Source organism: Physella acuta, unplaced genomic scaffold (assembly GCF_028476545.2).
Source record: "Physella acuta isolate Inbredline_101_S28 unplaced genomic scaffold, ASM2847654v3 ptg001158l, whole genome shotgun sequence".
Taxonomy (NCBI): Eukaryota; Metazoa; Mollusca; class Gastropoda; family Physidae; genus Physella; species Physella acuta.
This window is the reverse complement of record NW_026732675.1, coordinates 1-13,896: the sequence shown is the minus strand read 5'-3', so window position 1 is coordinate 13,896 and position 13,896 is coordinate 1. Positions and strand designations below refer to the sequence as shown.

Sequence of the window (13,896 nt, the reverse complement as noted above, 5' to 3'; positions counted from 1 at the left end):
GCCAATTAGGAAAGCTGAATTAATAATGTACTAGATATTTTTTTTAACCGCTACTTTGACCCATCGAGTCAATTTTAAAGTTGATGTTATTCAAGTTTTAGAATACAAGTTTTAAAGCTTTTTAATTCACTAATTATCTAACAAATAAACTTGTCTTTAAATGTTAACATTATTTTTTAAAACTTTTAAATCTATGGGGAAGATAACTGTTAAAATGTAGTTGCATGTTACACTACTTTTGTTATGTATATGTGATTAAGCAAAGTTAGTTTTTTGACAATTTTTTTTTCAGAAATTTATTTGGTCAATCTACAATTCTGCTTGCTATTACAATTTGGTCTGCACATTTGTGTCAGCATGTTTTATCAAAGAGTCATTGCCGTTTAATCCTGACTAATGTGTTGACCACATTACACCTAAATTTGAGATTTTCTTTTATAATTTGGATGGATCTTTTATAAGATCCATCATCAGATGTTCTACTTTCAAATTTCTGTTGATTACTGCCTAACATAATTCTCAAATAACTCTAAAGCTACTTTTAACTTTAAATATTGATTTAACATTTTGAAACACTAGCTGCACAATAGATGAGTATACCCTATGCTTTCAAAGTGTACATAGATTTATAAATTATATTGTGATTAAAGGTTTAAAAGCATATGTAACATGGTAAATTAACAATTACTTGATGTTGTTTTTAGTGAGGATTAAAATAAGATAAAATTAATAATATTTCTTCCTGTGGTTTTGAATATCCTGCTGAAAATCTTAAATGCAAACTGCTTATAATTGTATGGATTAATTAACTGTGCCATGTCAATTAAACACCTTTCAGAGCAATTAAATTTGTTGTTTATTTTATTGTAAAGTCCTGTGAGAAATGATCTATAAAAGTTTAATCAAAGATTGAACTGTGCTTGGATTATTTCAACTTAAACTTTGGTTGACTATTAGAGTAATAAAAAATCTGACAGAAAACTGCAATTATTAATGAAATTTTGTGTTTGAAGAAAAAAATAATTTTGTAAGATCACATCAACTTTTGAGTACTGCATGGTTGGGTTAGTAATGCTCATGGTTGCTAAAACAAAAATTCCCGAGTTTCAACCTTTGGACAGAAGAGGCTCGATAGCTGGGTACAGCAACCCATCTAGGAGAGACAACTCTTAAATCAAACAACTGCTGCCATGTAGTTTGTTCTTGGATGGACTAAGGCTGTGGAAGCAAATCTAAAAAGAAAAACGGGCTGAAATAAATAAGAGTCAACAGCCTGTATAGCACATAACAGTTTGACAGGTAATACTTAATTGTGTTGGAGGAAATCCCGTCCACCCTTACAATTGAGAATGAAGTAGAATTTTTTAGTAAGCTGAATGTAACAACATAAGTTTTTGGTCAATCATATTTTTTGAAGTAATTGGCAAAATAAATTTTCCAATACAATTATTCCCAGAACCGAGTCAGTAATTTTCTGGTTTAATTTATTGCAAATAAGGGAATGTTAAAATCTTGTGTAATTCTTTTTATATCCTCAATAGATAACACAATTCCCATATGTATCCTTAATTTTTTATATACACAACAACTTTAGATATAAATGGATTGAAAACTAAGAAGATCTGTTCAGTAAATTGGTCATGTTTATTTTTGTAATAGAAAAAAAGGTTCATAAAAATGAAACCAAGTATGTCTGGAATGCCATACTTTACACAGTTATGTTTTAATAAATGTAAATACTAACAGAGCTAGCTAAAAACAGAATTACAAATGTGTAGATAAGTGTTGTGAATCCAACTGAAAACTATATACATGAATATACAAACATCTATCGACAAATAATCAGCTCATTTGACTTAAGCCTCTGAAAAGTTTTGAAAAATTAATTTGGAATTCACTTTATTGAACATCATTATTTTCTGTATATTGACAATCCCAATTTTATATATCGATGTATAAAATCCTTTTTTTAATAAGTGCAAAATTGAGCATTATATTTTTTCAAATCACATACTTGCAAAACTCTTAGAACACTAAATACATGTACTTACAAATGGTATTTACACATAAACTAATCTGCTTGGAATGTAGCAACATTTATAACAATAAAAATTTGAGATTTCATCATTTACAGGTGAAAACTGTGTTTCGTTTTTTTTTCTCTTAAAAGCACCATATGAAATTAAGCAATCAATGTTGGTTATAAAAAATTCAATATAGTAATATTTATTTCCTTTGTTATTATATTAATTATTTATTGTTTTATAGTTGATGATTGATTATTAAAGAATGATCTAAGCTGTAATAAAAAGGTTAAAAAAATACTTTAAAAAGACACGTCTGTAAATATTTCTACAAAAAAGTGATGTATAAAAGGCAACCGGTGAGGACAGCTGCTAAACAAAGTTGAAGTTGATTTATTTGTTGGAATGTAAAGGTCATATGAATATAAACAGTAGAGTTTATTTATCTGTTGGAATGTAAATGTCATAGGAATATAAACAGGAGATATGCTAATTACATTGAATGTCTGTTTAGTTTTGTACAAAATCGATACATAATACATGATTGGGTAACCTTGGGTGTACGGATATAGTATAATGAAAATGAAAAAAATACAATGATATTTTTATCCCATAATTGAAGAGTAACAATTGCCATGAGCATGCAAAATATGTTCCAAACTATAACATATACCAATTTAAAAAAAACGATTAAAATACAAAAATAATTCTATTCCATAAGAAATTATATATTCATTGCTATAATGAGTCTTATAAACAGCAGGAAGTTACATTATCTTTAAAAAAAAACAATACTTTATTGCAATGCTTTACTTGAAGTTGGCTGCAAATATGATTTTGATAATCGTTTATTTTCTCTTATAAAAAATGTGCATAGTCTGAAAAATTATTTTTTTTATCTAATTCTAGCATTTGTGCAGTTTATATTATTATTTAAAAAGAACTGTTTACTTAATATAATTAATACCTTAACAAAATTTAAAAACCAAATAACCTTGAAGAAATTGCAATTTTAAAAAAATTACCATGCTTTACTTTAATGCAAGTTTTAATAAAAGCTTTATAACTTGTCTAGTTTATTGTCTAAAAGATTGCCGCAATGCTTCATTGAGAAGTTAATACTTTACGTGGTTTGTTATGTTTTGTGGCAAGGGAGGCTGCAATAATAATTTTTTATTTGAAAGCAAAAGAATACTTCATGTCAAACTAATGAAGCTTTTTAATTAAATTGTTTTTGAAATATAAATGTATATTTGTTACAGATACTTCTAACTATTAATGTTAATTAGCCTAGTACTCAAGGACAAATTGAAATACTCTCGAACTGATATTGTCATAGCATTAGTCTGATTTTAAAGGAATTTAACACTACACATTCTAGTGCTTGATTGAAATAATGGCTAATATAATTTACTAAATATGTAAGTAAATGGGAAAGGATTCCTTTCAATCTTTAAAACAAAAACGTTAACCTAAGAAAAAGCTATGTTAAATTATCAGGTCATTTGGTTTTGTCTATGTCTATCAGAATGTAAATAACCACACATTACTTTTGGGATAATCTTTAATTGTATATTTTAATCATCTATAAAGCACTGTTTTCAACATTATAATATATGGCTTTTCAACATTATAATATCCAACTTGCAAAATAAAAGTTTTAAAGAAACAAAATTCATTCCCTATTATATGGCTACATAGATCTATATCAAATTACTACTATAATAAAATAAAGCACTGCACTTAGTTTACACATTTTACTTATAAAAAGCTGCCTTAAAGTGAAAAGATAAAAAAGGTAACCTGCCCTAGATTCTAGAGGTAAAATTAACCACATGTTATTTAGGTTTTTAAATTGTAGTTTGCTTACGTCAGTCATCATATCATAACACTGTGAAGCATTTAATACCTACGAGTCTATGTCAACTGTCAGTCTGTGTCGATCTTCTGTGCTGATATATTTACAATGTGAAACTAGTCATGTCATGAGGATACACTTTACTTATTTTACAGTTTTATAATTACACAAAAACCTGCCCAATTGGAAATGTACACTTAGAGGTGACATGTTTCTTTTTTACTAATTACAAAGTATTATGTCATAATCAATCACAAAATGTCTGAATTATTGACTAATAAAAGCTAAAAACAACACATTTTAATATCTAATAAAGATATTGTGTAGCACATGGTAGCCTGTATTGGAATGTTGAAGCAGGTTTTAGTAATACCTGATATGCGTAAACATGAAAAAAAACAAGAAAAAAGTAACTGCTATTGCTTGAGAATGTTGCTACTCAAACTGTTTGCAAATAATATATATATATATATATATATATATATATATATATATATATATATATATATATATATATATATATATATATAAATATATATGTATGTATTATATTATTCTGACAGTTTTAAAGAGGTAAACAAGTTAATTTTCTATCAGTATAAAATTTTAGAAAAATGTATAAAAAAATAATAAAAAACTCATTTTATAAAAAACAAGCTGCCAAATTAATCTATGGTTTGTAAACAAACAACTAAATGTAATCAATATTTAGCCTTGAACTACATCTAACAAGGTTTTTAAATATTAAACTGACTCTTCTTTATATGCAGCTTTTATATTTACAGATTTAGGTGGCGCTACATCTTCATACTCTGGAGGAGGTGAGTCTTGAATTCTGTTGCCGGAGAAGCGGTTCTTGGAATATCTTTCCCTGCGGTCACTGGAATTTCGCTTACGAGCATTATCATCTGCAGCGTCTGGCATGGCTCTAGCCGGCTCCCTGGCATTTCTTCCAGTTTCCCGTGGTTTTGATGGCTCCCATTTTTGCTTAGGTGGTTCTGGCTCTGATTTAGCTGGTGCAAACTGAGGTTTGGGCGGTTCAGCCACTGGTCTTGCTGGTTCTACAGGAACCCTTGGTGGTTCAACCTTTGGCTTTTGTTGCTCCCAGTAAGGCCTGGGTGGCTGTGGTTGCTTTGGAGGTTGGTATGCTGGTTTAGGAGGTTGGTATGCTGGTTTGGGAGCTTCAGCTACTGGCTTAAAAACCTCTGCGGGTTTAACAGGTTCAGCTGCTTTCTGTTTAGCCAGTTCCATACGACGAACTTCTTCTCCTGTTGGCGGTGGTGGCAGAGGTGCATCATCAAGGTTCTCCTTACTTCTTGAACGCTTGTTATTAAGTTCATCATCATATTTAGGAGGTGGTCCAGCTTTTGGTCTCTCTGGACTAGGCTCTCTCTTACGTGGTGGTCTATCCTCGTCATCGTAATCCCGTCGCCTGTCACCACTCCTGCTTCTTCGACTACGCCGACGAGGCCTATAATCATCCTCATCATCATAAGGACTGCGCCTGCCACGGTCTCTTTCATCATCATCACGGTATCTATCCCTGTCTCTTTCACGACTGTTGAGCCTTCTTGGTGGGGTGCGCCTTCCTCCATCTTTCTCGTCTTCACCAGGAACCCGGTCTTTTTCCCGACTCCCACTCCGTCTTGGTGGACGATCAGAATCTCTATCACTATCATCATAACGGTCCCGATACCTATCCCTACTTCGCCTCCTACGATCTCTCTCATATTCATAATCACTGTCATCACTGTACCTGTCATAACTGCGTCGCCTGCGCTTCCGATCACGATCTCGGTCGTAGTCACTATCTTCATCACTGTAGTACCTGTCCCTGCTCCTGTCTCTGCTTCTTCTTCTAAACCTTCTTTCATCCTCGCTATCCTCAGGAGATCTTCTGTCGTAAGAACGCCTGTCCCTGCCTCTACTACCAGGTCTGTCTTTCTCGGCACTGTCACGGTTGCCCATGCCCTTGTTGTCAAGGCCATTCACTGGTGGCTCCCCTTTCTCACGGTTCAGACTGTTTTGTGAAGAAGAGCGCCCTCTTCTTGTTGAGTATTGGCCATTCTTTTTCACAGGTTCAGCAACCTCATTTGTTTGAGATAATCCACGATTTTTCCTAGGATTTGACCGTATAGATCTTTCTGACATGTTATCTTTGATAGAGTACCTGAAAAAAAAGTTCAGCTAAAATTATATTTCTTCATACTTGTGTGAAAACAGGTTTCATATAGGTTAAACACAGTACCAAATTTTTTTATTTCTTCAAAATTATGTTAAATCTTTTAACATAATATATGCTGGTATATCAATAATGTCTGCTGTCAGCAAAGCAGAAGAAATGTCATGGGCCCAACTTGGTAGAATTGCCCAGAACAGAGTATGATGGAGCAGAGTTTCTTCCAGGGGGCTTTGCCCCCCCCCCCCCCCCCGAAAAAATTCTACCGCCCTCGCGAACGAAATTTATATAATTTCTATAATAGAAAATATACACTTTTAACAGTGTTCACCCTTGAAGAAAGTCTACCCCCCCCCCCCCCCCAAATATTTCAAGTGCCCCCCGGAGAAAAAAGTCTGGATGAAACACTGTGATGGAGAGGTGTGGTTGCATCCCTATGCTCCACAAGTGTTCACATGGATGATGATGTTGTATATATTACCATGTATATGTTACTTATATTCATTTTTATTAAAGACTGCCTGAAATAAATAATTAAAAAAATAATTCACACAAACCTGTCAGCTTTTTCTAGTTCATCTTTGTCAAGGGAATAATCCGAATACTGCCTGTTCATGGTTGACTTAGACATCCTGCTCATAGACTCCTGCGAGTTGTATCTTGTATTGAAAGTTAACACAGGATCTATGCTGTTTTTGGTTTCATTCATAGCAATGGGCACTTTAGAGTCTGATCTCTGTGGAATAAAGAGCAAAATGTACATTGCTCTGATTCATTAGAGGCATTTTCTTATGAGAGATGGATTGGAATTAAAGAACCTAATTTTTTTAATTTACATTGCTTATCTATATAAAAAGCAAAAATAGTTATTAGGAGACTTTAACAACAACAAAAAAAAGAATGAAATACAAAATTTATCTAATGTAAGGATTTTAATTTTTTTTTCAGATAATAATGTGGTATATAGAAGGCTAAATCTTTGTTTTGCATTAATACAATAAGAGTTTGAAAATAAAACTTAAAATAGATTTAATAAAAATTTAGGTTTGGCAACATAGTTATGTCCTTTTTTAAATTAATTTATATTAGTAAAACAATAATCTTTTTAATTTTTAAGCTAATTTAGTAATTTATTTTCAGTATTGATAATCTATCCAATTCTTTGATTCAATGTATTAAATAAGATTAAATTTTGCCACTACTTTTTCAAAGTAAAAAATATGTTGTTTGAAATGCTCATTGTGTAACATAAATTTGAGGAAAATAATACTATTAGGTCCATCAACAAAAACTAGATTTGACTTACCAAGCCATATTCCTGAGCCAGCCTATGGTATGTGACAGCAAAGAAAACAATAAATATGACTGTTCCCACTAGCAGTAAAATGCCAATGATGATGCCACAAATCTCTGAAGGCGTCAAGAGGTGGCACCCAGCCTCTTCCCTCTCATCAGAGTTATCTCCACAGTCGTCCCAGCCATCGCATGCAAGATCGTCGTGGACACAGCGCTGAATCTGCTGACATTTGAACTCTCTTGTGTAGCAAGGCCCTGAAATAATTCAAAATTATCAAATAATTAAAAAATAAACTTATTCTTAAAATATTGGTAAAGAAGACTAAAAAAATGATTGCTGGTGAAAGAGACACTGGTAGGTGTGTTACATAACCCTGCGCTTAATTATCTTTATTCTTATTTTTACAAGATTTCTTTTTAAAGGGTTGGATGCAGTGTTTTTTTTTAGACATTTTTCTTCAAAGTTGGGAGGGGGTGGTGGATAACTGAAACGTTTGGGAGGGCGGTAAAGTTTCCAAGGGAAAGACAATGGTTAAAGTGAAATACATCATTTAAAAGCTAAACACTTACAGTAGGGTCTGAACTGGTTGATGTGAACTCTGAACCCTTCGCCCTTATAAGGACTACTACTGTAAAGCCGGAATGTGAGTGGGGAGCTCTCAATGACCATCTTTTGTTGTTTATTTGACTGATGCCTCTCTTCCCACTCCCACGCCTCACCACAGATGCGTCCACCTGCAAAATTAAAAACAATTAGAGATTTTATCATAATGTTCTTTATATAGTCAGGCGCGAGTCAGACACTGGCCCCTGCTCACCCCACTCAGGGAAAAATTATATGGGGCACCTGCTGATCTGGAGACCACAGTCCGGTTTGTTAACGAAGTTGGGCTTGTTGTCTAAATCCTCCACCATATTCTCAATTAAGAATGAAGAAGAAGAAGATCATAATGGCTAGTATATGCCTACTATAAAGCCTCTTCATATGCTGAGGTCACACAAGCAAGTGAACTCTACTTCACTTGCCCCATTGACGGTAAGGTTTGAACGGGAAACTTTACTTTACTTATATAACCTATTATTTAAAACTGTGACCAAAAGAGTAAAACCATCTATAATGGAAATCCATTAGAGATTTAGAAAAATTAGGGGTGAGGGAAAGGAATACTCAATATTAAAAACAATCTCTATTTTGCATACTCAGCACTTTATATAATATTGAGAAGAAATAAAAATCATATACAAAAAAGCTTCACTACTTCCTTTCAATAGGCTTAGTTACTTGACTAAATAAAACACAAATAATACAAACTAAATAAATAATATGAATACATTTAAACTATTAAAAATGTATGAAGATATGTTCAACACATTTATTCAGGCACACCTTCAAGAAATGTATCATATAAAAAAATTACCGTAATACTTTCGTCCCATCTGATCAAAGATCTCTAAGCCAGTGTCACAAGTCTTTCTATCAGCAGTCTGTGGGATGATGTCCACAAAGTAAAGCTCTATAAGGAGGTTCATGCCATGGGTGAAGGTCAGGATGATGTCACACTTGATATCCCTTGAGGGATCCTGGTAGGCTGCCATGGAGGTTGGCATTGGTACTTTTAGCAGGGCAGATTGTGTGTTGGTCTGCATTAAATCGTATGTGGAACCACATGTTCCGTAAAACTGTTCTGTAATTTAAAAAAAAAAAGGGATTGAATGATTACATACTTTGTTACAGATTGAATTAAAATACAGTTAGTTGTTTTTTTAATGAACCTGTGTAGTAAGTTTTAATTTAAAACATTCCATATGCTTTGTATTAAAAATCTAAAAGTAGAACCAGCTTAGAAAAATATATAGGCTTATGAGGTGTGGGTACAAAATATTTTCCCAATTTAGTGTCATATCACTACTATCAGGCACTGTCCTGTTCAGGTGAATTTCTTTAATACAACTATCCCCACGACTAAAAAAAAAAAAAACATACTATCATCACCACTGCCACAAAATGTATAATTAATACTGAGATGACTTAGTCATCAATCAATTGGAATTTCCAAGATCAAGTTTCTGATTAATTGATAGCTATGAAATAATTATAACACAGTAGGCACACAATTCTCAATACTGCTATTGTTGTTAGGCCATATGACCGTACACAACTTCTGCACTTTCTTAATATTTTTTTTGACATTGTTTTCCTTATTGCCTAATATTTATTATTTAGGCCTATACTATTTCTATATATTATATAATAATATAGTTATATATTCAATTACATTACATAGGCCTATAGTCTAAAATGCAAATGTATAGACCTATAGCTACTTTTAAAATAATTTATCCAAACAAAATCATTAAATATCATTCATACTCATACAGCCTAGGGGCCTATTTTAATTTAAAATTGTAGGTCTATTGTACAAGTTACTATTTTTTATTCTTCATTACACAATCTCATACAAAGCAAAACTTAACTATTGCTAGTTCTAGATCTGTATTTAACTCTATTAACTATTAGCTAGTTTAGACCTAGCAGTTACTTTATTGTGCAGGATTATATAGTAAACAATATCACGTGTAATGTGCTTTCTGCAGTTGTTATTATATAAAAAAAACAATCCAACGTCTTTAGTCGTGGATGCGCTATTTGTTGTTGTGGATACCCTCATATTTTGAAGTTAATAAACAAGCTTTGCATGATGGCCAAACGGCAAGAAGACGTAATTGAACCGAATCTGCTAAACCTTAATTTAACCCTTGTAACTTACCTAAAGAGTTGACGCGTATAACAGATGTGGATAAAATTGAAAACAGAACCAGGAAATGAAGTCTCCGTGTCCTGGCTTGGGTAGCCATTTTTGGAGTACTATTCCTGGCGTCCTTCTTACAACCTGGAAATGTGCGACACTACGACACTACGACACTACCTGGCCTGACCCACTTTTCCCTGGGCTATGAATACAAAGGTAGGCAAATGTGTATTAGTCTCGGTTATGTCCCTTTGAATTCATTGAGGCTTGGGGTATATCACGCGTTTGTATTTAATGTGCACACGATTCGTTACACATCACTGGCAGTTCTTGTGGGAATATTAAATAATATTCGTAGACTGAAATTATCACAGAATGCACCAAACAGTTTTCTGAGCATAGAGTTATAGTGTATCACAAATAGAGTTCTGTTCCATGGAAAAATTAACCCTATACTCTTAGGTTTTAGAAAAGCAACATAAAATATTAATATTATATAGGCAACATAGGTTTGGCCATTATACAAACCAATAGGCCTAGTCTTTAAAAGTAATTGTAATACTTATATAAACTAAACTTAAGCAGTGTTTCTTTCGGGCATCTCTTTGGAGGAGGTGGGGGGGGGCGCTCTGCCGTCTACCGCCCCCCCCCCCCGAACGAAATGGAATTTATATAGATAACATATACTTTTAACAGTGCCCCCCCCCCCCCCCCGAAATATCAAGTGCCCCCCCTCCCCCGTGGAAAACGGTCTGGAAGAAACACTGAAATCAAGCTATTATAATTTGTATGAACTGTTACCTTACATCCCAAAACCTTCCTACACCTATATAACATTTCATTCAGGCATCTCTTTGAGGATGGTGGGGGGGGGGGGGGCGAAGCACATTTACCCCTCCCACGAACGAAATTGAATTTATATACAAAATGTATAGCCTACTTTAACCAGTGTCCTCCCATCGGAAACTTTTCCGCCCTCCCAAAAGTTTCAGTTATCCACCACCCCCTCCCAACTTCAAAGAAACACTGCATCCAACCCTTTAAAAAAGAATTCTTGTAAAAAAGAATAAAGATAATTAAGCGCATGGTTATGTAACACACCTACCAGTGTCTCTTTAACCAATGTTTCTTCCAGGCATCTTCGGGGGGAGGGGTGGAAGGGGGGCTCCCGAAGTAAGTCTACCGCGCCCCCCCCCCCAACGAAATGGAATTTATGTAGAAAATATATACTTTTAACAGTGTCCGCCCCCCCCCCCCCGGAAATTTTAGTCCGCCCCCCCTTCCCCGAAAATTTAAAGTGCCCCCCCCCCCCACCCCGCAGAAAAAAAAGAGATGCATGGAAGAAACTCTGGAATCAATTGATTTTAAAAATTCGAAATTCTTTTGAGCGAGATAAACCTACATTGGATTTTAATAGAAATGTAAGTTAACATAAATGAATAATTCTGATTGAATCCATTAAAAAAATATATTAGAATATTCCTCTTGATATTACACGTAATATAAAAATTTCTACCGGGCAAAAAAGATATGTTTTACGCCCTCGACATCAATTAATTATTTAATAAATGCATACAAATCCAGACATCGAGCATGACGGTACATGAAGAAGTCAACACAGTTGCCCGGACACATTACATTTTACCTAGATTCTCTAAATCTTTTTCACATTACAGGGAGATAACCTTACGCGCTTTCTGAATGCATTGGAAATGCTGAATCTTAGAATTGTCATGTTTAGTTTTGCTTTGTGATACACATTTCATTTTACCTAATTTTTTTTTGCATATTTCAGGGAGATAATTTAACACGCTATCTGCATACACAGGCAATGCTAAGTAAGATGTTTAACACAAGTAATGTTTCCAATATCACATTTCGAATGATAACGTTACAATGATGATACGTACATTGATTGTTGTCGTTTGATTATAGAAGATTTCATTACATTTAAAAAAGTAAATTCATATTCAATAGATCAGTTGATACATATATTAAATATATAGGTCCAAATCATGTGAAATATTTTTTATGTACACTTTTTCATTTTTGCCATACGCTTGTATTACATTTAAAAAAAAAATATTTAGACGTTTTGTATTAGATCTATGTATAAGTAAACCATCTTAAATGAATGAAAGCAGGCTACAAGTAAGAAAGAAATATTACCATTGTAAATCTGTAGCAGTCATCACAAGCCGGTGATGAAAACTGTAATACTAAAGCGAACATGCACGGCAAACTGACGCTGTAAATTACATGTCTGAGGTGAAAAAAAATTACATTTAAAAAGAAAAAAAAGAAAAAAAAAACAATTACATTTTGACTGTAATGCCTAAAGATCAGCCCCACCCCCCTGTGTCAATCAGCAACCGCTCAGTTCCCAAACCATGGATCACTAGTCCCACTTAAGGTTGTTGACCTCTGTTTTTGTTTGACCGAAGCTAAACGCTATTATAGACGAGTAATGGGCTCTCAGTAATTCTCCACAATATGATAGTGCGGGTGGCGCCATCAGAGTGTGGTTGAAGTGGACAACATTCCTGTGCTTGATGTAATCATTTACACGGGACTTGGCGTTGAAATATCACTTTCTGTTTATATTTCTATTTACACAGGGCTAAGTGCCGGTTAAAAAGGAGAGTCGGGGAGGGGGGGAGTTTAGGGGGTTGGGGGGGGGGGGGGCGTGCGGAGTCAAATCAAATTGATGGATGACTCCCTGTTTAAGTATAAATAATCGAGCATAGCCCTACCACCCTCTCCCCGTTGTGTGTAGGTCATATGTGCATTTTCATGTAAGTGTGCATGCGTATGTGTAAGTGTATATGCCTATATGCATGTTCCTGTAATCTCCGTGAAGTGAAATAGCAAACTAACAGAAAGTATACTATAAGAAAAAAAATCAACCTCAGAAAACCAAAAAAAGTTACAAAACACGGAATCGACTCCATCCAATATAACACATTTAAAAAAAAACAACCCCACCCGTCTTATACTGTTCCTGTTATAGGCTTATACAATATGCGTGATCTCTAACCCACATCATTAAAATTAAATTAACAAAAAACTAAAAGGAGACACAAGAAGATACAAGCATTTAGTGCTGAAAGAACTTGATACTGTGCAGCACTGTTATGCTTCGTCACCCGACCGTAACCGTTTTTTCAGGGTTAAAAAAAAAGGGAGGGGGCGGACGGTTGTAGCTGTCATAAGATTAAAAATGGACGATCCGATTCACGTTGATTTCTTGACGAGTTGCCTCTCTTTGAAGCCTGTGTACATAAAAAATGAAGGAACAAAATGTGTTGTTCGCTACTTTAAATAGTTCTAGATTTACAATACACTCTTACAATCTCACTGATTAAATATTATAATAGAAACAGTTATTTATATAAAAAAAAAACCACGGAAATAATAATTTTTTTTTGCGTTGAATTGAAGTGTACAAGTGCTAGACAGGCCAATGACACCGGAAGTTCAAATGACAAGATAGAGCCAGTTCATGTTGCGGCCATGGGGTAACTTATCAGATAACGTCTGAAGGTCAAGGGTCATGTTTTAAAGTGTACAGTTGATTTTGAGATAAGAAATGTACTTCATTATAAGGGCATTAAACTTCGAGAGACGCACAATAAATGCAGTCAGTTTTGCCAACAAACTTAATTACACGTAAACATTGGCGTTTACTTGTGTAAAGCCTAGATAGGCCTACTTAGCAGAGTTTCTTCCAGGCATTTCTTCGGGGGGGGGGGGGGGGGGGGGGGGAACTCCCCCCCCCCCCGAAAATTT

At 34.2% G+C, this 13,896-nt stretch overlaps 1 protein-coding gene across 1 annotated transcript; it reads right to left on the bottom strand.

The window, feature by feature from the left end:
- Window positions 1–4,421: 4,421 nt before the first annotated feature.
- LOC131956557 (serine/arginine repetitive matrix protein 1) lies at window positions 4,422–10,279 on the bottom strand. The gene is made up of 6 exons (XM_059321073.1): window positions 10,126–10,279; window positions 8,776–9,042; window positions 7,928–8,092; window positions 7,368–7,612; window positions 6,619–6,797; window positions 4,422–6,052 (listed from the first exon to the last, which is right to left on the bottom strand). The coding sequence occupies exons 1-6, from the start codon at window positions 10,211–10,213 to the stop codon at window positions 4,627–4,629; spliced, it is 2,370 nt and encodes a 789-aa protein (XP_059177056.1). The 5' UTR covers window positions 10,214–10,279; the 3' UTR covers window positions 4,422–4,626.
- Between the last annotated feature and the right edge of the window lie 3,617 nt (window positions 10,280–13,896).